General features: G+C 44.3%; 1 protein-coding gene across 1 annotated transcript in view; it reads right to left on the minus strand.

Annotated features, from left to right (window-relative positions):
- Positions 1–25703, minus strand: part of LOC121562910 (catenin alpha-2) — a 150673-nt gene that overhangs the window by 22949 nt on the left and 102021 nt on the right. Inside the window, 4 exon segments of the mRNA XM_045215777.1 lie at positions 5027–5140; positions 8517–8668; positions 21757–21957; positions 24035–24191. Coding sequence (XP_045071712.1) covers positions 5027–5140; positions 8517–8668; positions 21757–21957; positions 24035–24191 — 624 coding nt within the window.

Here is a 25703-nt window from a genome sequence, read left to right on the forward strand (position 1 = left end):
TTCTACATACAGCTAGCTATTCTACTTGTAGATGGAATCTACATGAACTGTGGCTAGTGGCTACAGTATGCAAAAAATTACATAACATCTAGGACTCAATTCGATCCAGTATTGCGGAAATTTAAAGGCAATGTTCCCGCATTAGCGGACACTGCATTCACGGTAAATGCTGCATATGTCGGCTCAATCGGAAATTACCTTTAAATATCTAGCGCACAATCTGTAATGCTTCAGTGACACCAATTGAGTAGAGCCCCTACAGCTTCCACAAAGAGCTTACATATTGCTGTGACAAATCTGACCTTTTCCAATTATCATTGAGAAATTCAGCATTATTGTAATTACTTCCCAAATTTAAGGTTGCTACTATCTGTATCATTAAATCTACTGTGCCAACACTAAATATAGGCTTGGCCATGAACACTGAGAGACAAGGGTGAAGATCAGAACTTAAATGTTAATCAATTAACTAAACATATGTGGCTTACATATGGCAAACACAAAGCAGAGGTAAACAAATAAGGCTACCATATTGGCTGACTGGACAGTAGTTTCCTGCCGGCTTTTGAGCTCCCACACCTTATTGAGTATGTTCAAATGGAGAGCTACACTGCTAATAAATCAATCAGGAACATCACTTGCAACTTGGTCACAGCAGCAAGGCCTTATGGGGTGTGGAGTCTTTTTGGTGGCAGACATTTTGAGCTATCCCCTTTAGCGGGAGGCAGGCAGTTGAAAGAAGTTTGCCCCCACCAAGGTCACCTTTCTCCAGTGACACTATGAGCAGACCTCCTGGTCTAGCTGGAAACTGAAAGGCCACATACTCATACTGACACAGGAAGTGTCAGACAATCAGTAAAACCCTAATGAAAACAAGAACTAAAATGAAATAAAAAGGATATTGGTCAGCTAGCAACTGCAAACACAAAAAAGACACAAAAAAGCAGAGGTAGAAAAAATACCTGTCTATTTTGGCAAAATGGCCAGCTCTGACTGTATGGCTGTCACACATCTGTATCGAGTCTAATTGGAGAGCCACAACCCCAAACAGCAAAGCCTTATGGGAATGTGAGTTTTTGTGTAGTATTTAGGAGGACATTCCCCTGATTGTGCCACAATACACACAACAAACCAACTTTAATATGTGGTTTGTGATGATGTCTACTTACATAGGTAAACTATTTCTTAACTGTGTCACCTCTTATGTCTATCAATTCAGTGTTTACCGCTACTGTAAAAAGTGTATATACAACTTTACAGGTCTGGTTCCAATTCCTGCTGAATTAAAGGGAATCTACCTCAACTGTCAATGAAATAAAGATGGTGGCTCAAAAGGATAGTTTAGTGCTCAAACTCTCGCAATGGTGCTTTACAAAGAAACAGAGGGGCCAATTGGGATGTCATAACGGGGGGCGGAGGGGGAAGGCACTAGGTGAGGGTACTTTTTACTTCTCCCGCTCTCCAGAATTCACTTATCCCAAAATCCCTTCCTCTGCTTACTGATAACAACAAGAGCGGGCCTTGGGAGCTTAGCGCAGTGGCAAATCCCATCCTATATAGTGCGTGCCAATACACTCGGCGGCTCGACGGGGATTAGGCACGACGCTTTCCGGGTTTCTTCACAGGCAGGGGCATCGCGAAATGACTTTAATTTGTTTCATTTGAAATAAACTGCCCAGACACTAGCGAGTTCAATTTTATGGCTGACCTATCAACAGTGTTATCCAATCACTGTGTTAGAAGACAGCTGGAGAGGGGGGCTTTGTGTGTGTGTGTGTGTGTGTGTGCGTGTGTCTCTCTGTGTGTGTGTGAGTGTGTGTGTGTCTCTGTCTCTGTGTGTGTGAGAGAGTGTGTGTGTCTCTCTGTCTCTGTGTGTGTGAGAGTGTGTGTGTCTCTCGGTCTCTGTGTGTGTGAGAGTGTGTGTGTCTCTGTCTCTGTGTGTGTGAGAGTGTGTGTGTCTCTCGGTCTCTGTGTGTGAGAGAGTGTGTGTGTCTCTCTGTCCCTGTGTGTGTGTGTCTCTCTGTCTGTGTGTGTGTGTGTGAGTGGAGGACAAAAAGGCGGAGAGAGGCCATCTCCTGTGTGTTTCCTCCCTCCTCTCATTATGCATGTTTGATTCTAATAACTTAGCTCTATGCATAAGTATAATAGAAGTGACAAGCGGAGCGCTGCACCAGGAAAAGCCGCTCGAGGAACAAAGGCTCTCGGGGCCGCCCCGGATTACTGAGAGAGAGAGAGAGCGTGGGGGGGGACAGAGAGCGAGAGAGAGAGAAAAAAGGAAGAGAGAGAGGGAGAGAAAGCAAGAAAAATAAAGCCTTGTTCACACTGGAGACACCACACAATGGTGGTGTAATCATTTTTGTGCCGTCAAACTGATCAAAAATATCCTTTGCATCACACCCGTAGTGTCAGTCAGAATGTGTTCCACATCAGTGTGAACAAGAGACAGAGCGAGAGACAGAGAGAGGGAGAGAGAGTGAGAGGCTAACCTAGTGTCTGTGTGGTGTGGGTGTGTTTGACGCAATGAGAGACCCACTGGGCACAGACATCAGTTAAACATCTAGTTTTGATTTACATTTGGTTGAGTTGTCAACTAACGTGAATTCAACGTGAAATCAAGAAAATATTTCACCCTGTCATTGGATTTAGGTTAAAAGTTGGGTGAATTCCATTACGTTGATAACTTTTTGCAAATCCAATGAGTTTTCCACATTGATTCAACGTCATCACATAGATTTTTTGGGTTGAAATGATGTGGAAACACCGTTGATTGAACCAGTTTTAGCCCAGTGGGGAGTAGCTAACCTTGTGTCAGCGCGGTGTGTGCTGCATGATACCCTACACATGCCCAGAGTGAAAGGAACAGTGGGTGTCACACTGAGAAGACACAGAAGATGGCTGATCACCGTTCCTCTTGTCTCTTCTAATAACAACACACGCTGTGGTGTGCCAATATGCACTTCACATGACCGCGAGAAAGGAAACAGGGTTTACCGTGACCTGACAGGTTAGTGGGCAGGACACCTGTGGCTAGGCTAACCGCATATTTTATGTATGTGTGTCTATGTGAAAATGTGAGTGTACATGTGTGTGTGTTTGTGTGTGCGTGTACAGTATACAGTAAGTATGTATCGCCTATGAGCAAATGTACTGTAAGTGTGTATGTGTGTGTGTGCATGCGTGAGTGTGTGTGTGTGTGAGTGTGATAGCAAGCATGTCTATATATCATGTGCTTGTCTACAATTCTAAATGAATAGCACCCATTTATGTCAAGTGGCATCCATTTCAATGGAGTCATCAACATGTGACTCAGGAGCATGCACCTCAAACTAACTAGCAGCAGGAGGTATAGCCCACTCACAGAGTTGCATAGAACATAAAGACACTTGTTCAACTCTGTGTTATGCGCTTGAGCTCAGATGGCCCTCGCTGCAGGGGATCGTGGGTGTGTGTGTGGGTGTGTATGTATGTGTGCGCGTGTGTGTGTGTGTGTGTCTGCATGCATGCATGTGCGTGTGTGAGTGTGTGAGCCGCGGGACACCGTGGGACGACTCAGTGGGATTCGATGAGACCAAACTGTCACCCAACTGTCCCCACTTCTCACCCTGACGAAACAGGTGCCAGACCCCCTGCCGGACCCCCTACCAGTCTCCCAGAACAACGGCTGTCTGTGCTCCCAAAAGTACATTACTGCGCCCGCCTTATGGCCAAAGTTAGTTGTTCTAATCATGGAGTTTGACACAACCGTTCTCTCTGTCTGTTTTCCCCTACTTTCAACTTTTTGACAGCTTTGTTTGGAGAGAGAGATGTGGTGGTGGTGTGTGTTTATGAGGCCTGTTGGTGCAAACAGGCTTTGGGTTCATTTCAATGTTTCCCCTCTCCATTCCATTTCCCATTCATAACGTCATCTCTCGCTCCCCCTCCCTCCCTCCCTCCCTCTGACTCTGAAGAGGGCTTCCTAGCAAGCAGTAGGCCTCTCAGGATGAGGGGAGGCATGCGGCCAAACCTTTTCCTGCCACCTGGTTTTCCACAATCCATTCACCATGCTCCAACCCCAACCACTCTCCCTGCTGTAGGGGTGGCAAGCACTGATACCCTTTAATGTACTTTAAGCAGGGCCCCGGTGTACAAATAATAAATAGAACAAAAACGCTAATGTGCGCAAAGCCCAAAGCCCCGGTGATCGCTGGCGCCATCCAGGTGGCGCCATCCAGGCTTGGCACGGTCCGTGTGTGCGTTCCCGGTAATATCGGAGGGGGGATTCGGTAATTGCCACGGCTTCATTTGCGCTCGCAATTTTACACCTGTCTCTCCTCCCGAGTGGGATCGTGCTTTAGTAATTTCAAAACCACCAAATTAGGCTATTATCATTTCAATGTGCTTTTCGTTTACCGTATGATGGAATCCTGTGAAATTGAAATCATACAACAGTGGCGTTATCCAGAGAGGAAACCACTGGGAATGTACAATATGTTGAACATGAGAGAAACTGAAGCGGTGCAACAACAGAGCTTTAGGTAATGAAATTGAAGGCCGACTTGCAATATGACACACTACAACAATACCCTTTTCACATTACTGAGCATGAGCTAAACTGAGCCAAGCCTAGCTTCACTGGGCTGACCTGGTTACGAATCCACCAGAGTTGCTGGAACTGTGCTGGGTAGGACAATGTGAAAGGAAAATATACCTCAGCCAGGACAGTACAGTCTGAGTCCATAAGATAGTGTGCACAAGTGATTGAGGGACTGGGTTGACCTTTACATTATGACCATTGGGACACCCCACTGACTGGAGCAGAGGACTTCGTGATAAATAGGGGTATCCTTGGGCACATCTGAAATGGCACACTATTCCCTTCGCAGTGCACCTCTTGACTCAAAAGTATTGCACTACATAGGGTCCCATTTCCGACTCAACCCGTGTCATGTTTAAATCATCTATGCAGCGCGCTATGGAATGTTCTAGAGCAGGTTCTAGAGTGGGGTTCTAGTGTATGGTTCTAGTGGGGTTATAGAGTTCCACTCACCCTGGCGCTCTGTCCGGCGATGAGCTGGTCGTCCTCCGTCTGGACGCTGGTCCTGCTGCGGGCGTCATAGTCCTCCTGCTCAAAGTCTGAGTCATCCTCCAGCTCCTCAGGTGTCTACAGAGAAAGGTGGGGAGGGGATGGAGAGGGAAGAGCAAGAGAGAGAGAGAGAGGGGGATGTGGGTAGAAAGAGATAGGGGATAGAGAGGGGGGAGACAAAGGAGGGAGGAGAGAGAAAGAGGGAAAAAGTATTAGGGAGAGAAGGGGAAGGTGTGTGGGAGATGAGAAGAGAAATGGAAGAGTAGATGTATGAGAGAGAGAGAGAGAGAGAGAGAGAGAGAGAGAGAGAGAGAGAGAGAGAGAGAGAGAGAGAGAGAAAAAAAAACATGACGACTGTTAGATCAACAGCTGCAGTGTCACACAACACAGTGATCTAATACATCAGTCCTCAGACACATCTCTATCTCCACTCTTCACTACTGTACGTCTCACTCGCACACTTCTTCTTCTTCTTCTTCTTCTTCTTCTTCTTCTTCTTCTTCTTCTTCTTCTTCTTCTTCTTCTTCTTCTTCTTCTTCTGCGTCCTGGGTTGAGTCTGTTCTTAGTCAGAGTCTGAGGGCAGATAGGCCTTCCCGTCACGTGAGGGGCGGCTGGCGGGAGATGTCACACGATTAACAGTCAGATCTCCTTGTGTTGAATTATTCAGCCCACTTTTTCTTTATACGCTTGCTCTGATTTCAAGTCCCTTGCATCATTGTTTTTAAGAAGTCTCGGTGGTGGTTTACACCACGCACCATAAGAGCACTATAAAAGCTCCCTGAAATAGTGGGATCAAACAGCACAAAGGGAAAAGGGCAGGGAGGGTAAATGGCCTCAAGAGATTCCGTGATTCTGTTTTTTCTTCTTCAATCTTCAACTTGTCTAACTGCTATCTCACAACGAGACAGGGTGGGGATGAGACAGACGTTCTAGACAGGCAGGACTCAGGGACGAATCAGTGAATGTGTTCGACCAATTAGGAGCAGGGAGCTGGGGCTTCTGGGCCAATCGGGAGGCAGTTAGCTGAGGAGAAGGGCGGGATGAGTGGCTCGGTCGCCCACCTGTCTGTCTGTTTGTCAACAATGTGTCTATCACCATGGCAACACTGTGAACATCGTCTATACCGTCCTTATCTCTAGACATAACAATCTCATCTACAAGCTGAAGAGGCCACTAGTCCAAACCCTGAAATTGATGACTTTTATCAAAAGCTGGTTTTAATGAAAACAGCTTCGGAGGTGCTTCTCTCAAAGACAAACCGATTTCTCTCAAATCCACCACACGAACAGGAAGACGTTACAATTATGCGTGTCTACACGATACAAAGGCGGGCATGATATCCGACTCTATATCTGACATTATCAATATCTCGCACATCTATTCTTTGTGTGGTACATAGAGGAAGATGAGGAGAAGACTGTAATGGAATGCCAACACTATTGTTTACGTAAGACAGTGGGTGCGTCCCAAATGAATGGGAGATGGCGCTGGAATGTATAGCGACTGTTTTACGGGCTCCTGACCAATTCGGCTATTTTGTGTTTTTTTTTGCGCTGATCTGAATAATGTTTTCGCCATCGTTTCCTATGACCGATCATTACTCATTGTGTATCTATTATTACTTTTATTATTACGTGTTTTACTTTTCTAGTATTTCTCTATTTGCTTTATCTCTGCATTGTTGGGAAGAGCCCATAAGTAAGCATTTAACTGTTAGTCCACACCTGTTGTTTACGAAGCATGTGATGAATACAATTTTTATTTTATTTGATGGCAGCCTATTCCCTATATAGTGTACGACTTTTGACCAGATCACTATGAGCCCTGATCAAAAGTAGTGCACTATAAAGGGAATAGGGTGCAATTTAGGACACATCCTGGATGAGGTTTGACTGCTTGTATCTCCTGCAGGTTAATTATTTCCCCTTTGTTCCCAGAAGAATGGATATGTGCTCCCTTTGTATGTTGAAATGAATGTGAACATAGAAGCCTTGTTTTAGTTGAATTTGCGTCGCATTTTCTGAAGTGGACATATAGCAGATGTCTGCGGACGTGTGTACCTGTGTCGGTGTGTGTGTGAGTGTGTGTTTGTGTGTGTGTGTGGAATGCAATTTTATTAACCCTCTACACACAAACCCAACCATACTCAACTTCTAAACTGAACACCATGGAGAATTGCCCCCATAATCCATTGCTGTTGTAGGCTACAACTAGGCCCTGCCAGCCGATTCTAAAGAAATCCATGTACACCAGCTTACATGGGAGCAAAAAAAACACACACTCCACAAAAACATCCTTCAGACGTTTCATATGAAAGGCTACACATTGTATTACGGATGTTAGGCTACACAAAGACGAGAAATCATAGATAGTCCTCTAAGCCTCCAAGAGTAATTGAACTTGGAAATAGATTATGAGGTTGGTGGGTCGGTCTCGGCCAGTTCAAAGCCCCTGTTTTACATTATTTACCAACATCAAATTATTTCCCCGTAATTAGATTTGTCTCGCAACTGCACTGGGAAACTTTCCAGCAGTCCAAAGTTGAATAAATTAATTTGCATGGTGGTGTTGGGAGAAAAGGGGTGCGAGTAGAGAGAAAACGCTAGACGACCACCATCTAGTAGGCCTACCATAGTGGATACAGTGTGATGTGGCTGAGTCTATAGCAATTACTATGTAATAGGATTTGTTGTAACATCAATACAAAGTCCAGTCCATGGAACTAGCCTTACAGTATTATGTTATAAGTAAACACGTCTTGTCAGAGCCAGAACAGCCTATTTCCAGTTTCTGTAGCACCCCCATGGATAGGACGCTAGTCTATCTCAGGGCCTTACCCCCCAATCTATCTCCTTAATACTGAGTGCCAAGCAGAGGGGCATCGGGTACCATTTTTAGAGTCTTTGGTATGACTTGATCAGGGATTGAACCCCCAACCTTCCAATCTCTGGGTGGATACTCTAACCACAAGGCCACTGAGTTGGTCTATTCCAGCCAGCCCTACAGTGTTATGTCATGTTACACTGCCCCATAAGGGTTCTTATAAAGTGCAAAGTTCTTCGTCATTTAATTTCCATGTAAATTAATTTCTTATTCATTAACATCAAATCAGGGAGATTGTTTGCGTTTCATCTTGGGAAAATGGACGTTCCATGTGACCTCACGCAGGGCACATTCTTGGAATTGGATAACAATGAGAAAGAAAATTAGAAAATTGACATTTCAGTTGTTATAGGGGAGAATCCTAATTTACACTTGGTCATGCATTGATGTCAATGGGAGAATAAGTGTGTGTTCCAAATGGCACCCATGGTCCAATATAGTGCACTACTTTCTATGGGCCCTGCTCAAAAGTAGTGCACTATAATGGCAATAGACGGTGTAATTTGGTACGGATTCTGTTCCCAGCATGCTTTGAGAAGCGTGAGAGGAGGAAATGAGGAAGTGGATGTACCCTTATCATGAGAACGGCTTTCCGGATGTCACGCACGCCGTCGTAGACCAGGCGGGACGCGTCGATGAACTCGTTCTCCTCGAAGGGCTGTGGGGGGTTTGTGCTCAGCGCCTCGATGGCCACCTCCACTTGTTCAGCGAAACGGGGCATGACTGGAAAAAGTTAGGGAGAGAGAGAGTGGGAGGGAAAGGGAGAGAAAAAGAGATAACAATAAGAACTTACTTGACTCAGGTGCATTCACTTAATTTATTGTAATATTTTAGGCAACATGTCCTACTAGAATGTTTCAGCGTGTGCCTTAGTGTGTGTGTGAGAGAAACATACAGAGAGAGAGCGGGGGACAGAGAGAGCGAGAGAGAAAGGGAGATAAGGAGGAACAAAGGTGAAAAACATCTGACAAAATATCCCTCAAAAGTTTATCTTTCCCCAAGGGGCACATCGGTTTTAGAGAGAGGCGGAATACCACAAGAGACGTGTGTGTGTGTGTCTATGTAAGAGAATGTGTGTGTGTTCTATTCTCAAACCAAGGACACACACTCTGCGTGTCAAACACATCTTCTGAAGCGGGGGTCCCAGCCTCTGTCAATCTAGCCTCTCGAGAAAAAAGATGAGATGTCACCAGAAATCTGGCACCACAGGGATGGGGCGCCCCAGCGCCCTTCGCACGCCAATTAGTCGCTTCACCTTGGCTATACTACCGGGAGAGCGGCTGTCTGTCACCTATCACTGCGTGAGTTCTAGGATGCTAATGTAATAGCTTTGGTTGGCAGCCATTAATCTATTGGTGTGTCAGTGCTAGCATGCTAACGCCGCTAGCTCTGGTTGACAGCCACTCAAGTTAACAGGCTGGTGATGAGGGACTGAAAATTCATTGCCAAAACAAAAGGCTACAAAACAAAAGTCTCGAACTCCGACAAAAACAATGGCTGGCATTTAGCTGGAATATTAGTTTGGCAAGCGTTGCCAACGGAGCATCTGTATGTTCTTTGTGCGTTCACAGAAGGGGTGTTGAATTTGAATAAACGGCAGGGCAATCGTGCCAAATATATTCATGTTGAGTGGGACAGCTACATAATCATCTTCAGATTTAAAGGTCCAATGCAGCCATTTTTATCTCAATATCAAATAATTTCTGGGTAACAATTCAGTACCTTACTGTGATTGTTTTCAATTAAAATGGTCAAAAAGAAACTAAAATAGTTTCTTAGCAAAGAGCAATTTCTCAAGCAATAATTTTGCTAGGACTGTCTGGAAGTGGTCTGAAAACTGAAAACTAGCTGTTATTGGTATAAAGGTTTGGAACTCTCTTTCCTATTGGTCTATTAACTAATTTACCACCTGGTGATGTCACCAGGCAGGCCAAAACTCCATTGCACCAAAACAGGCTTTTCAAACAGCTCTTACACTAAAAGAACATTATCATCATTTTCAGAATTTCACAGTATTTTTCCAATCTCATAGTGTGGAAATATATATTAAACATGTTTTGACTGCACTGGGCCTTTAATAATTGTTTTAATACTATGGTTCTGCTTGAGCAATAACATCTAAATCAATCGGTTACGGTTAAACTACCTGACTGAGAAAACAAACTGAGAGAACAAAACAATATTTAGGTGGATTGACACAACCTTGTTTGACCCGATCTTGTGTTATTGAATTGAGCCATGATTAGAGCCGGCCCGTTCCCTTTTCACTGTCAAGTGGACACTAGGGACACACACACACGCACGCAGACACACACACGACTTATGTCGTGCCACCTTCACAATTTCAGATTCAGCAGCAAGCGCCTCAGTCTACAGCTTGTACTCATTATCTGTCTACACTGAGCCGTCGTCCCATTTCAGAGGAGAAAAGGGGGTCAGTGCGACAAGACGAGAGGCACTCGCAAAAACCTTCTGATGCATAAAGAAAAGAAAATAAACTGACATAATATTCTCTGAGCGGCTGTTGAAATATATATAAAATATTCAGAGAGGCATGATAAAACAAATACAATAAGAGGGATGGATTTGGAGAGGGGGTTGAATTTGGGCACCGGATCACTGGTGAAAAAGAAGAAGCACATCTAATGAGAATGCTGGAAGGGAGGGGAAAAATATTAATGGAGGAGGGAAAACAACAAAAAAGATTTAATGTGTCAGCTCAGCTGGTGGATATGCCCCTGAAACCCCCGACAAACACACTGTGTGATATTATTGTCATTCTCCTCAGAGTTCTCTCTCTCTCTTCTCTTTTCACCATGAAGTGACGAAAATCAATTAGAAGCTTAAGCCAGAAAGGTAAATCAGAATATTAAACATTATGTATTAAAAAACACTGGTGCTGGTTATTACACACCAAACATAAAAGGTGATACAAAAACTGTTTTCCTTTTTATTCTATCTTCAAATTATATATATATTTTAATTCAGTTTAATCCACTTACTGGATAAGCGTAAAATAAGCTATTGGGAATTTTATGCAGGGCTAGGGTTTTTAAATAGAAATATTTCAATGTTCTCCGAGACGCTTAATGAGGAAAGTTGCTGATGGTAAAGGAGCAATTTCACTCATTCCGGTAGAGAAATTAGAAAGGGAATTAAACGTGACTGCGTTGTAATGGATTTTTTTTTCTCCCCTTCCTAAGCCCAACTATAAATCAAGAGAGAAGTCATGAAAGTACAATGAATGAAGTGAATGCTTAAATATTCGGTAAAGTGCTTAGTGGAATCAAAGTGGCAGAACGCACCACGCAGCCAACAAAGACGTCCCCGAGGCCTAAGATCACACGAGGACAGCTCTGCTCACGTTGTGACAAAATAGATTCCTCATAGGAAAACAAAAACACTTCCGATTTCCAACTTCCGCACAAACAAACCAAACGGCCGTAAATCGCAGAGCGTACCATTAACCTTCAAACCGGAGCCGTCACTGTGATTTGTGTTTTCGCCTCTTGGAAGGGAGGGAGGGAACGGAGGGAGGAAATGGAGCAAGGGAGGGAGTGCATTGCCAAGTCTGACCGGAAGTATCTCCAGCCTCCACCCCCATTCTCCGCATCACAAACACGCACGCATGCAAGTACACACACACGCGCACACACACACACACACACACTTATTTTTGATTTAGCTGCTGCTGAGACTTCTGCCTACGAGTCTCTCTCTCTGGGCGGTCTAGTTTGCCCCAACCTCAGCTATACTGTCTCACCTCGCTGTACATCCTATACTGCTGATTCCTACTCCAATACACTAGTCAGCTTTTATTCTATACCACCCACCCACTGTTGCTGAAGAAGCTTCTCTCTCCCTTCCTCTCTCTCTTTTCTTTCTCCCCCTCCACTTTCCTTTCCTCTTCTCTTCTCTCCTCTCTTTTTTTCTCTTTCCCTCCCTCTCTCACCCTTTCTCTCATCTCCTCTCCCCACCTCTCCTCTGGCTAGCCATCTGTGTCTCATTTATACTAAAACCCCACTTTCCATCATCATAACAACTGATGAAACTGAGAGAGTGACTCATTTCAAACCACTGTGTCTGTGTAGTGTGGGAAACACCTGGGTAGGGTGATGCAACTTGGTGGCCATTTTGGATCTTGTGTACTGTGAATTGGCACTCACAGCTGATAGGATTCTTGACTTAGCTATCACACTCTCCACTCCTCTCCTCAGTAATGTCATTCTATCAGTTGCTTTTGGTTGGAAAAAATAGTGAATGTCACCTGTGCTAGAGCTGACATAGGCCTATCTGCCATTCAATACATTATGACATGACTTTTAGTGCATGTGTGTGTGTGCGTGTGTAATTACTCTCCCATATTCTAGACATGCATGACCAAACCTTGAGAAAATCCAATTTCCAGCGACATGCATAATGACTAGGGTTGCAAACTTTCAATAAATTCCCTGGTTCTCCCCGAAATCCCGGTTGGAGGATTCCCAGAATCAGGAGGGAAATAGCAGGAAATCTGGAATCATCCAACCAAGATTTATGGAAAACCAGGGAATTTATTACATTTTAGTAATTTAGCAGACACTCTCATCCAGAGCAATTAGGGTTAACATCAACAGACTTTTCACAAAGTTGGCTCAGGGATTCTAACCAGTGACCTTTCGGTTATTGGCCCAACGCGCTTAAACACTAGGCCATATATTAGCTTTTTAATTTACATTCTCTGGGCAAAACCTTCATGATCAAGTTTAAAATGCGTTTTTTCTGGGGCTGAAGATTAGTTTAATTGCAGGTGGGGAGAGGGGGAGGTAGGGAGGGAGAGAGAGAGAGAGGAGAGAGAGAGGAGAAAGAGAGGAGAGAGAGAGAGAGGAGAGAGAGAGGAGAAAGAGAGGAGAGAGAGAGGAGAGGAGAAAGAGAGGAGAGACAGGAGAGAGAGAGAGAGAGAGTGTGAGAGAGAGATAACCCCTTTCCTATGAGGCTATTGATTTACCCCCCTCCTTCAAGGACATGCCTCAATCCCCGGGTCTGTGTGTGTGGAGTAGAATGTCTGTCAGGAATCTATGGCTCAGCTTAATAGAGTTGTGCAGTCTTTCTGTGTGTGTGTGTCTTTCTGTGTGTGTTTGTGCGCGGTGAGGCATGTGTGTGTGCCCAGCCCGACTGCCTGCACTACCCCAAACTACAAATCTAACTGGGTTCACTGTTGAGGAAGACAGAGGGCCAATAAGAGACAGGGGTCAAAGGTGAGACACTTGTGATAAGCAGAGCGGGTTGGACAGCTTGACCATCTGTCACAGGGGAGGTGAGTGACGGCGTCTAGCGTTGAGTGGCGAGGACATGGTAATAGCGCACAGAGACGCATAGGCACAAAAGCACACACAAACACATACGCATGAAGGCACACAGGCAAGCAAGAATATGCACACGCACGCAGACACACCTAGACTTGGGCTGGCTTCTCTGGAGGATCTCAGCCAGGCAGGTCAGAAGCTGATGGACACACTCTAACTAGCTGGCAGTCCTACAACAAACACACACACACACACACACCTGGCTTTAGTTTACACAAAGTGCAACACCGACCCAGGACCACCTGTTCAGTCCTCTCTCTCCTCTCATCCGTTTTTCTTTTCCCCTCTCCACCTCCACGTCTCACTGTCTCTCCGCCAGCTTTCAGGAGGCACCAATTTAGCCTCTGACAGAGCAGGCCGCAGGCCAAAACATGCCACAGTGCCACCTAAAGTAGAGATTAGTCCATTGCCGTGTATATGCATGTGTGTGTGTGTCCGCTGTCACACTGCAGTGGACAGGTGCACAGGGCCTTCCAATGACAGCAAGTGTGTGTCCCAAATGGCACCCTATTCCCTTTTTGTTTAGTACTTTTGACCAGGGCCCATAGGGCTCTGGTCGAAAGTAGTGCACTTTATAGGAATATGGTGCCATTTTGGATGCATTCCAGGTGTTGCAGTGGAACAGGGAAAGGGGATACCTAGTCAGTTGCACAAGTGAATGCATTCAACCAAAATATGTCTTCCGCATTTAACCCAAACCCTCTGAATCAGAGAGGTGTGGGGGGCTGCCTTAATCGAATGTCCACGTCATCGGCCCCCGGAGAGCAGTTGTTGGGGGTTAACTGCCTTGCTCAAGGGTAGAACGGCAGATTTATTCACCTTGCGGGCTCGGGGATTCGAACTTGTGAGCTTTGGTTACTGGCCCAACGCTTGACGATATGTGGCAGGTTCTATTTCCTTGTATGCTTTTAGACAGGGAGTGAGATCTTTTGAAATCAGGAAATAAACACAAATAGTTTGATCTAACGTGCTTAGCCAGGATTGATTAAAGCATGATACACTGCAGAGTAGCATGCTTCACACTTATGCACTTTTAAGGATACAGGGTCAACCAAGGACACATATTGATTTATTCTTAGCCTTGGAAGTAAAAAGAAGAAGAAAAGGCTAAAATAAGAATAAACAAATAGATGGAAGCGGAAGGTATTATCTGTGGTCCACTCCTAGCCTCATCCTAGCACACTGGTCTTGCGAGGTTATATAAATAGGTTTCACTATTTATGCAAGCTAACGAGATCAGTGTGGTAGTACAGGGCTAGTCCACCCCTAGAGATGAGTATCAAACCTGACCCCATTCCTCCTTCCTCACCCTGGCAGCCCCATCCCTCCATCGTTCCTCTCCTCCATCTTTCCCATTACAAGTCATTTAGCAGGGTGGCAAATCCATTGTTGCTCTGGTTATTTCCCCTCTGCCGGGATAATGAAAGAGACAATTAGCGTTACTCGAGTGCCTCTCGCCGCAGAGGCGATAAGTCATAAATAAGCAACACACGGTGCCATCGGGCCAGCTGTGCTAGGCTAGCCCTGATGTTTACACACACAGAACAGAGGAATCTATGGCCTGGCTTATTAACTCTAGTCCTGGAATAGAAGTCATGGTCTAGGGAGATTCACCATTGAAAGTACTTTTTAATCCAAGATTTTGCTTAATCTGTGTATGGGAAACCAGCCCCTTGGGCCTACTTTCTGAATATGACTATGGAAGTGTTGATAGGTGGTATACCCAATAGACATTTACATTTTTAGTCATTTAGCAGACACTCTTATCCAGAGCGACTTTACAGTTAGTGAGTGCATACATTATCATACTGGCCCCCCGTGGGAGACGAACCCACAACCCTGGCGTTGCAAGCGCCATGCTCTACCAACTGAGCTACAGGGGACTGGTTGGTGTCAGTTCTATGTCAACTCAGTTCAGTTGGAAACTGAGTTTATGAATTGGGAGAAATCACCCATCATTTTCAATTAGGGCTTATTCTAATAATGACAATAAATCCTCAGTTAACTCCATGGTGTTGACTAGGTTCGAATGAATCGTCCCTGTTGAATCCATCGACACCACAGAACAGTACTGCACTGTAGAGCCTTGTATCAGTGTATAAGCATCACATTGTGATGCTTTTGCAAAAAGATATGAATCACGGTTACTGATGTGTAAATCCATACATTGCATTCAAGTAGTACAGTACAGTAAGTAAGTAAAGTAGTACATTAAAGTAAGTTGAGTAGTACAGTACAGTAAGTAAGTAAAGTAGTAAGTACAGTACAGTACAGTACAGTACAGTGAAGAGTACATGGTCACATGTCCAGCCAACAGGGTTAGTGCCTGTCTAGGAGATACTATGCTGTACTACAACGCCCCACAAAGTCACTTTGTAAGCTGCCTAAAAAAAGACGGGATGAATAATGATATGAATTCATAAGGCTGTGTTCTCCCCTTATCAGAGGTTATTACAGACTAATGAGAGTCAAACCACACTAGTGTCGGAGCCACTCTTCCCCTGTCCCCCTCCTGCCCTCAGTGAAATGAATATAAACTGCCTGCCTTGCTCCTTTTTTTAAGAAATAGAAAAAAAGAGCAAAGAACAAAGCTTGTAGAGTTTTGAACTGTTGAAAACCGTTAGCTAGCTAACGCCAGCTCAGTCAAAGGAGGAGACGCGTCACACATTAACCTTCATGGGGTTTGGTTGTGGTTGCATGCTCGATTGATGCTGCTAATTGAAATGTAGAAGGTGGGGGGTGGGGACTGACTCTGACCGGGGTCTTATTCGTCCTCTCTATATTTCTCTTTGATGTTGGGCTGTTTTGTTGCTTGTTCCTCCCCTCCTTGTGTTTTAGTGGCGGTGGTGTTTGTTAAAAGCTGCCATGCACATCTGATCTGCACCATAAAGCACCTCTATTGATCCCCGGTGAACTTTATCTTTCCCCCTCTCTCAATCCTCCTCTCCATCCTCCTCTCCCTCTCCCCATCCACCTCTCCTTCTCTCCATCCTCCTATCCTTTTCTCCATCCTCCCCCTCTCTCAATCCTCCTCTCCATCCTCCTCTCCCTCTCTCCATCCTCCTCTCCCTCTCTCCATCCTCCTCTCCCTCTCCCCATCCTCCTCTCTCTATTTCCATCCTCTTCTCTCTATTTCCATCCTCCTCTCCTTCTCTCCATCCTCCTCTCCTTCTCTCCATCCTCCTCTCCTCTCCATCCTCCTCTCCTTCTCTCCATCCTCCTCTCCTTCTCTCCATCCTCCTCTCCCTTCTCTCCATCCTCCTCTCCCGCTCCCCATCCACCTCTCCCTTCTCTCCATCCTCTCCCTCTCTCCATCCACCTCTCCCTTCTCTCCATCCTCTCCCTCTCTCCATCCTCCTCTCCCTCTCTCCATCCTCCTCTTCCTCATCTCCCTCTCTCCATCCTCTTCTCCCTCTCTCCAACCTCCTCTCCCTTCTCTCCATCCTCTCCCTCTCCCCATCCACCTCTCCCTTCTCTCCATCCTCTCCCTCTCTCCATCCTCCTCTCCCTTCTCTCCATCCTCTCCCTTTCTCCCTCTATTCCTCCCCTCCCTACATTTCAGCAGAACGTATGTCTATGGATTTCAGCTACATACACAGCGGAATGTACATATGAGGGAATATACATAAATGAAATAGAATATAGGATATATACCATTTTTTTTACACAGCATCAAATCCAATCAACTAGACACAAAACATCTATAGCTGTGAGTGTAGGCCAGTATCAGTCCTGCTGTGTATGAATAACTGTATCAAACAGTTTGATTGGCTTAGTCATATCCCATGTTTCCATGGTGTCCACTAGTACCTTTTTCATTCTTCTTCAATAGGGCTGACCCCATTTAGTTGACTGGACGATTGTTTGGTCGATAGGCTGTTGGTTGACCAATATTTTGTTTATTGAGCAGTGGCAAATATATTGTAAAAAGTTTAGGGCACACGAGACACCTGTCTGATTCACGCTTGTCTGAGTGGACTAATCCATTGCGGAGGCACACCAGTATCACCACTAGTACATTTACCGTTAATTACCATCATTTCTAATCTCTAATGTTTTTTTGGTTACGAAAATGTCTGTTAATGCATTCAATATATTATTATTACACTCTTGCAGTTGTCATTGTAGGAGTGGACACACTATACAAGTTTTGGTTTATTTCATTCCATTTACGAGTTGTCTTTTGTTTGGAGTACTCCTGTCAATCTTATAAATGTGCCCATTTGGGGATCTGGTACTATTTCTGATCGTCTTAACTCAGCATCACTGTGGAGCTTCTCAAATAAAAAAATGATTTGCCTCAAACAGCAAGTAAACGAAGTCTGTTTTTACATCCATTGATAATGACAATAGTTCCTCAATGTAGCCTATTTGAAAAATATTTCCAGCTCTCTCCCTTTCGATAACAACTCAGCATCAAAGGGGGAAAAAAATGTCATGCTCTGATCCGGTGGGAACATCATAAAAAAGGCCTACCTGATTATTTGCGCAAATAGCCTACAGCTGTGTCTGTCTGTCCGGAGATCACTGGTGCAGGAAACTCTGAGGGCCCAGAATATTTTATACAATGTTGCAAGTTTGCTAGCACCCAGCTTTGGCCCTTACCTAGTCAATAGTTTATATAACGTTTCAAGTTCCTTGCAGACAGGCCATGCGTAGCCAATGTGATTTATAAGATATTTATTTTTCTCAGGATATTTTCTACCTGCAATGTTTTTATTTGTTGGCTTTACAGTGCCTTGCAAAAATATTCATCCCCCTTGGTGTTTTTCCTATTTTGTTGCATTACAGCCTGTAATTTAAATGGATTTTTTATTTGGATTTCATGTAATGGACATACACAAAATAGTCCAAATTGGTGAAGTGAAATTAAAAAAATTACGGAAAAGTGGTGCGTGCATATGTATTCATCCCCTTTGCTATGAAGCCCCTAAATAAGATCTGGTGCAACCAATTACCTTCAGAAGTCACATAATTAGTTAAATAAAGTCCACCTGTGTGCAATCTAAGTGTCACATGATCTGTCACATGATCTCAGTATATATACACCTGTTGTGAAAGGTCCCAGAGTCTGCAACACCACTAAGCAAGGGGCACCACCAAGCAAGCGGCACCATGAAGACCAAGGAGCTCTCCAATCAGGTCAGGGACAAAGTTGTGGAGAAGTACAGATCAGGGTTGGGTTATAAAAAAATATCAGAAACTTTGAACATCCCACAGAGCACCATTAAATCCATTATTAAAAAATGGAAAGAATATGGCACCACAACATGAGAGGGCCGCCCACCAAAACCCACGGACCAGGCAAGGAGGGCATTAATCAGAGAGGCAAAAAAGAGACCAAAGATAACCCTGAAGGAGCTGCAAAGCTCCACAGTGGAGATTGGAGTATCTGTCCATTGGACCACTTTAAGCCGTACACTCCACAGAGCTGGGGTTTACGGAAAAGTACCAGAAAAAAGCCAAAAAAATAAGCAAACACGTTTGGTGTTCTTCCATATGTTTGGGAGACTCCCCAAACATATGGAAGAAGGTACTCTGACTAAAATTGAGCTTTTTGGCCATCAAGGACAATGCTATGTCTGGCACAAACCCAACACCTCTCATCACCCCGAGAACACTATCCCCACAGTGAAGCATGGTGGTGGCAGCATCATGCTGTGGGGATGTTTTTCCATCGGCAGGGGCTGGGAAACTGGTCAGAATTGAAGGAATGATGGATGCCGCTAAATACAGGGAAATTCTTGAGGGAAACCTGTTTAAGTCTTCCAGAGATTTGAGACTGGGACGGAGGTTCACCTTCCAGCAGGACAATGACCCTAAGCATACTGCTAACGCAACACCCATGGGGCGGCGCACAATTGGCCAAGCGTCGTCCAGGGTAGGGGAGGAATGGCCGGCAGGGATGTAGCTCAGTTGGTAGAGCATGGCGTTTGCAATGCCAGGGTTGTGGGTTCGATTCCCACAGGGGGCCAGTATAAAAAATAATGTATGCACTCACTAACTGTAAGTCGCTCTGGATAAGAGCATATGCTAAATGACTAAAATGTCAATGTAACATGTTTAAGGGGAAACATTTAAATGTCTTGGAATGGCCTAGTCAGAGCCCAGACCTCAATCAAATTGAGAATCTGTGGTATGACTTAAAGATTGCTGTACACCAGCGGAACCCATCCAACTTGAAGGAGCTGGAGCAGTTTTGCCTTGAAGAATGGGCAAAAGTCCCATTGGCTAGATGTGCCAATCTTATAGAGACATACCCCAAGAGACTTGCAGCTGTAATTGCTGCAAAAGGTGGCTCTACAAAGTATTGACTTTCGGGGGGTGAATAGTTATGCACGCTCAAGTTTTTTTTTTCTTGGTCTTATTTCTTGTTTGTTTCAAAATAAAAAAACATTTTGCATCTTCAAAGTAGTAGGCATGTTGTGTAAATCAAATGATACAAACCCCCCAAAAATCCATTTTAATTCCAGGTTGTAAGGCAACAAAATAGGAAAAATGTCAAGGGGGGTGAATACTTTTGCAAGCCACTGTTTGTAGGCTATTTTTACATATTGGCAATGGAAATAGATGTTACTTTTAGATTTGTATAATTTTCACGTAGACAGAATTTTGAAACTAAATAAATGAAACTGTTCCACGAAAATGTGCATATGAAAATCATAACTGGCATGCAGATCAGTAGAAATGGTACGATAACTTGACCTCCAAATGTAAAAGGTTGCCGACCACTGTTGTAGCCTATTACCGGCAACTTCAGGATCTTTAAAGGCAGAACCTGCAAAGACCAGCGGGCAGCGAGAGGAGGAAGGTCGGGTCGGAATTGTTTTCTTTCTTCTGGTTAGGCTATATTGATTTCTGGCCCCCTCTTTAGTAATTTGTGTGTCTTCATTTTTTATTGCAGTGCTTAAAGCATCTATATATGGAAAAATAAACGTTAAAAAATGTAAACCAACCAACTGGTCGAAAGAACAGACGACTCTCGGTTGACCAAGATTGATTTTAGTCTGTGACAGCCCTTCTCTTCTTTTTTTCATGAGCATGGCCTTATTTCTATTACAGCATGTTGGATTCCATTCACCCAGTTCAATGTAACATCGATAGGTTTAGGCTACTACATGATACTCTAATTTTCCCTACCTAGCCTATGAATGAAACTTTACAACGTAGGTGCACACAGGTCGACAGAACATTTTGAGCTGACAGACAGTGACAGTGACACATGAAATACCGCCTTGCACACATTTGCCTGCATCTAGCATATCTAGGGTGTAATCATTGGTCCAACAGTTGCAAACAAGAGTTTCTATTGGACAAATTCAGGTATTTTTATGCCCGTTTCATTTGCTTCCGTTTAAGAAATGAATACACCTCTGATCATGCATAAACACAGTTCACTTTCATAGTAGCCACGTTGTATTCCTTCTCGCCTCTACGCACTCTCTTCCTCTCACCTTTTCCCTTCATTTGTGGACTTCAATGAACAACACATCAGCTGTATGTGACCAGGCGAAAAAACCTTTCCAAGCCAAACCATGTCATAACTGCTACACACGGCCTATATCGTTGTCCCCATATTAGCTAAAGAAACGTCCTAGTCAACATAGCTAATAGAACTAATGCGTTAGTAAACCTGCAGTAAACCATGCAGTAATGTTAGTCAGTAGTAAGCAGTTACACCAGCGGGCCCCAGTGGTAATACATTAATAAAACCAAAAGCTTGGAAGAGTTCTAGTGTTGTGTTGGATAGTCATAGCCAGCTAGCTAACATAGCATCCCTCTGTTTGAGCCGGGTGTTGAGTAACTAAACTAGCCAGCTGCATTTGCTAACTAAGTAAGTGAAACTGAATGTGAAAAGAAATGACGAAATCTCTCTCGCTCTCTCTTGCTTCTCCTTCATTTGCTGAAAACCATTCAACTATTGTCTTTCTCTCTCTTTGAGTCAAACTACTCACCACATTTTATACACTGCAGTGCTAGCTAGCTGTAGCTTATACTTTCAGTACTAGATTCATTCTCTGATCCTTTGATTGGGTGGACAACATGTCAGTTCATGCTGCAAGAGCTCTCATAGGTTGGAGGACATCCTCCGGAAAAGTCTATGGAAGGGGATGAGAACCAAGAGCCTCCTAGATTTTGTATTGAAGTCAATGTACCAAGAGGAGGACGGAAGCTAGCTGTGCTACGGCTACACCATGGTGCTACCCTACAGAGTGCTGTTGAGGCTACTGTAGACCTTCATTGCAAAACAGTGTGTTTTAATCAATTACTTGGTGACATATATTTAGTATAGTTTTACCTAAAAAGGATAACCTTTTCAATGTTAAACTATTTTTATTTTTATGAAATTCACTGAGGAGGATGGTCCTCCCCTTCCTCCTCTGGTGAACCACCACTGGTGTATGTGTGTGTATGTGTGTGTATGTGTGTGTGTGTGTGTGTGTGGGTGCACTACTACCAACTCACCGGTCTCAGACAGCAGCTTGATAGACTCCAGGACGCGCTCGGTGTAAACGCCAGGCTCGTAGTTCTCCATCTCCGCGTTGATGATGTGGACGACGCGGGCCGCCCGACCCCTGATGGCGCCCGCCGTGCGGTCCAGGGTGTCCACGTCGCCCTCCTGCAGGGCGATCACGCACTTGTTCACGTCCTCCAGAATGTGGTTTTCTGTGGGGTTAAGATAAAGGGAGAGAGAGAGAGAGAGAATGAGAGGGAGGGAGAGATAGAGAGAGAGCGGGAGAGAGAGAGAAAGAGAGAGGAGAAAGGGACAAGGAAAGCAAGAGAGAGTTGGAGAGAGAGCGAGAGGCGGGGGTGTGGGTCGGGGGGGTGGGGGGTGTCAATATGGTGTTCATTAGGCACAAACATGCTTCATGGGATAGCTTAGTAACTTGAGGGTCAACTGCTGTTTGATAAAAAAGAGAAAGCCCAGATATCCCTAAAGCTCATTGCACAATCATTTTAACCCTTTCGGCAGGTAGCTTAGTGGTTAAGAGCGTTGTGCCAGTAACCGAAAGGTCTCTGGTTCTAATCCCCGAGCCGACTAGGTGAAAAATCTGTCGATGTGCCCTTGAGCAAAGCACTTAACCCTAATTGCTCCTGTAAGTCGCTCTGGATAAGAGCGTCTGCTAAATGACTAAAATGTAAAATGTAATTGACAAGGGTCATTGTGGACTACAATAAAGACAGTTGCAGAATGAGGTGGTAGTCTTTCAAAAGACTCTACCAAAACGTGCACCCCGTGGGGTCCCGAGGACTGAGTTTGGGAAACACTGCTATCATAAAGGTGACCTGTACTGTGTATGTGTGAACGTGTACGCTCACGTGTGTGTGTGTACTTACACGTGTGTGTGTGTGTGTGTGAATGTGCCTATGTGCTCACGTGTGTGTGTATGTGTGCATGCTCGCGTGTGTCTGTGTTCTCCTCTTTTGAAAGCGATTCATTTTGAACCATGAACCTGTATTTGTCGCCTCTCTGTTACCCAGACTACAGTAGAATTATTAACAAGCTCCATCACAGTAACACAGTGAGTGGGTGACCCCATCAAGGGCGACCGCCATGATGGTGTTGTTCAGATGAAAGGTCTAAGCATGCATCCCAAATGGCACTCTATTCTCTCTCTCTGTCTCTCTCTGTCTCTCTCTCTGCTCTCTCTCTCTCTCTCTCTCTCTGTCTCTCTCTCTCTCTCTCTCTCTCTCTCTCTCTCTGTCTCTCTCTCTGTCTCTCTCTCTCTCTCTCTCTCTCTGTCTCTCTCTCTCTCTCTCTCTCTCTCTCTGCTCTCTCTCTCTCTCTCTCTCTCTCGTCTCTCTCTCTCTCTCTCTCTCTCTCTCTGTCTCTCTGTCTCTCTCTCTGTCTCTCTCTCTCTCTCTCTCTCTCTCTCTCTCTCTCTCTCTCTCTCTCTCTCTCTCTCTCTCTCTCTCTCTCTCTCTCTATCTCTCTCTCTCTCTAATGGTAAAAAATAGTGCACTACTGTATATAGGGAATTGGGTGCCATTTGGGATGAACCCTAAACAATAATTAATTTCCTTTAGAAAGCATGTTTTTGTCCTGGACCTGCATCAATAGCCACTTACCCATTATGGCCTATAAAGCTTAGATCCCGTAAAAGCTGAGAATATTGTGTTCTACCGTTGTATGTCCTAATGACTAAATCACTTAATTATCATGGGAATCTGTATTAAATGATATCACAGTCATCATCATTAGAAGCCATATAGGCATCTACAAGAAAGCTTTCTCCTTTCTCTGAATGGGAGCAGAAACTATGTAGGATAAATGCGTCTTTCGGTGTAAAAACACCGTACTTACCTATACTGTACACTGTACAAACACACAGAGTCTACTTTATCTGAGGCCGTATGTATCAAGCGTCTCAGAGGAGAGACATTTGAGACATTTGATACATACGGCCCCAGGTGTTAAGAACTGTTATACAATAAACAGTTATACTCCGAGAGACTATAATATATGTTGGTGGCAGTGGAGGCTGGTGGGAGGAGCTATAGGAGGACAGCTCATTGTAATGGCTGGAATGGAATTAATGGAACGGAGTCAAACATGCGGTTTCCATATGTTTGATACCGTTCCATTAATTCCATTCCAGCCATTACAATCTGCCCGTCCTCCTATAGCTCCTCCAACCAGCCTCCTCTGGTTGGTGGCAGCTCAGTTGCCACTAGTTTAAGTGTTAGAAAACACTTCATTTTAACAGTATACAACATTTTCTAATCTTTCCCGATTCCATACCTGACACGGACAGGAAGTCATCCACGGAGGTGATGTCGTCGACGGCCTCGGTGAGGATGCGCACCTGCTTCTCCCATTGGTCCTTGAACACATCCATGTTGTCCTGGGCAACCTTGCTCTGGGGCCGAGCAGCCAGAGTGAGGGCCGCATTGATCACCTGGGGGGTAGAGAGTGAAGGTTGAGAGAAAAGGTGTGTGTGTGTGTAGGACCACCTAAGTCAAGGGGATCTCCAAATCCAGTCCCGGAGTACTTACAGTACAGGCCGTGCAGGGTTTTATTCTAGCCCAGTACTAACACATCTAATGAAGATAATCATATAATCGTTCTCCTTTCCAGACTGAAGACCATGTTAAGTGGAATCAGATATGTTATTGCTGGGCTGGATTATAACCCTGTAGCTCTCCAAGACTTCAAACCCCTGACCTAGACTAAAATACTGAAGTGGCTGCTAAGGAAACTCTGCATAACTAGCTTGAGGCCATGACCAGGACTGTACTTCAACAATTAACTCCCTTGCTATATACATTAGAGTAATTAAGTAAGTAAGAAGCCTTGCATGAGCCTTGGTACAGCCCCTAGATAGAGTAGAGGGTGTAATAATAATAATAATATGCCATTTAGCAGACGCTTTTATCCAAAGCGACTTACAGTCATGCGTGCATACATTTTTGTGTATGGGTGGTCCCGGGGATCGAACCCACTACCTTGGCGTTACAAGCGCCGTGCTCTACCAGTTGAGCTACAGAGGACCACGTCAGAAGTACAGTAGGTTATAGCACAGTCTAGTTCCCTTTCTGCAGTGAGTTTTCTTAAGAACATTAAAGGGATAATTCACCCAAATTGAAAATGACAATAATGTAATTACCAATTAAGCAGTCTATAGTCTACAGACAAGGTAAGACAGCAATCCATGCTTTGTTTTTGTGTATGTCATTTTGTAATGGGTGAACTATCCCTTTAAGGGAGGTGGTTCGCTGGATACATTTCCAGCAGATTGAACAGTAGGATAGTTTGGAAAGCTGGATGTCTTCATAGGAGAAAAAACATTGTTATTCCCAGGAATGAGAACTAATGATCTAACAGATAGACAATGTTCCAGCCCTGCATGTGTCCATTACATGGATAATAATCCAGTTAATATATTCATATTAATTCAACAACGAGTGGTAAAGCAATAGGCAGGGTGCCATTACTACTGTAGGCATGTATGACTGACTAAATTAATCAGTTTATTTATCTTAAGGTAGCGAGCTGAGACAACCACCATTTCCCCCACTGCCTTCTTAAAGTGAAAGTTCACATTTTTTAACAAAAGTTTTATGTTATTTTCTACTTACATATGGTGCTGTCGATTCATCCAGGTTTTTTTTTTTTTAAGTCCATTCGCTTGTTAAAGCTTGGAAAATAAGGTAAAACCTATATATTTTTTAAGTCTGGCAATCCCTGCCTGTGTGTGATTGAATCCTGGGCTCACCGGCCTTCTCACTATGTTATATGTATCTTTCTACCATTTAATTTCTGTTTATACCTTTCAATAAAATCAGGAAAAAACACAAATGAGAAAACAATGCGAATAAGTGAATGAACCCTTTAATTACTCTTTGCCTTTACAGTTTCTACTTTTAGCTCAATTAGCCTAAAAGAGATTCCGCTAAAGAGTCTGATCAGG

The sequence above is a fragment of the Coregonus clupeaformis genome, unplaced genomic scaffold (assembly GCF_020615455.1).
Source record: "Coregonus clupeaformis isolate EN_2021a unplaced genomic scaffold, ASM2061545v1 scaf0511, whole genome shotgun sequence".
Taxonomy (NCBI): Eukaryota; Metazoa; Chordata; class Actinopteri; order Salmoniformes; family Salmonidae; genus Coregonus; species Coregonus clupeaformis.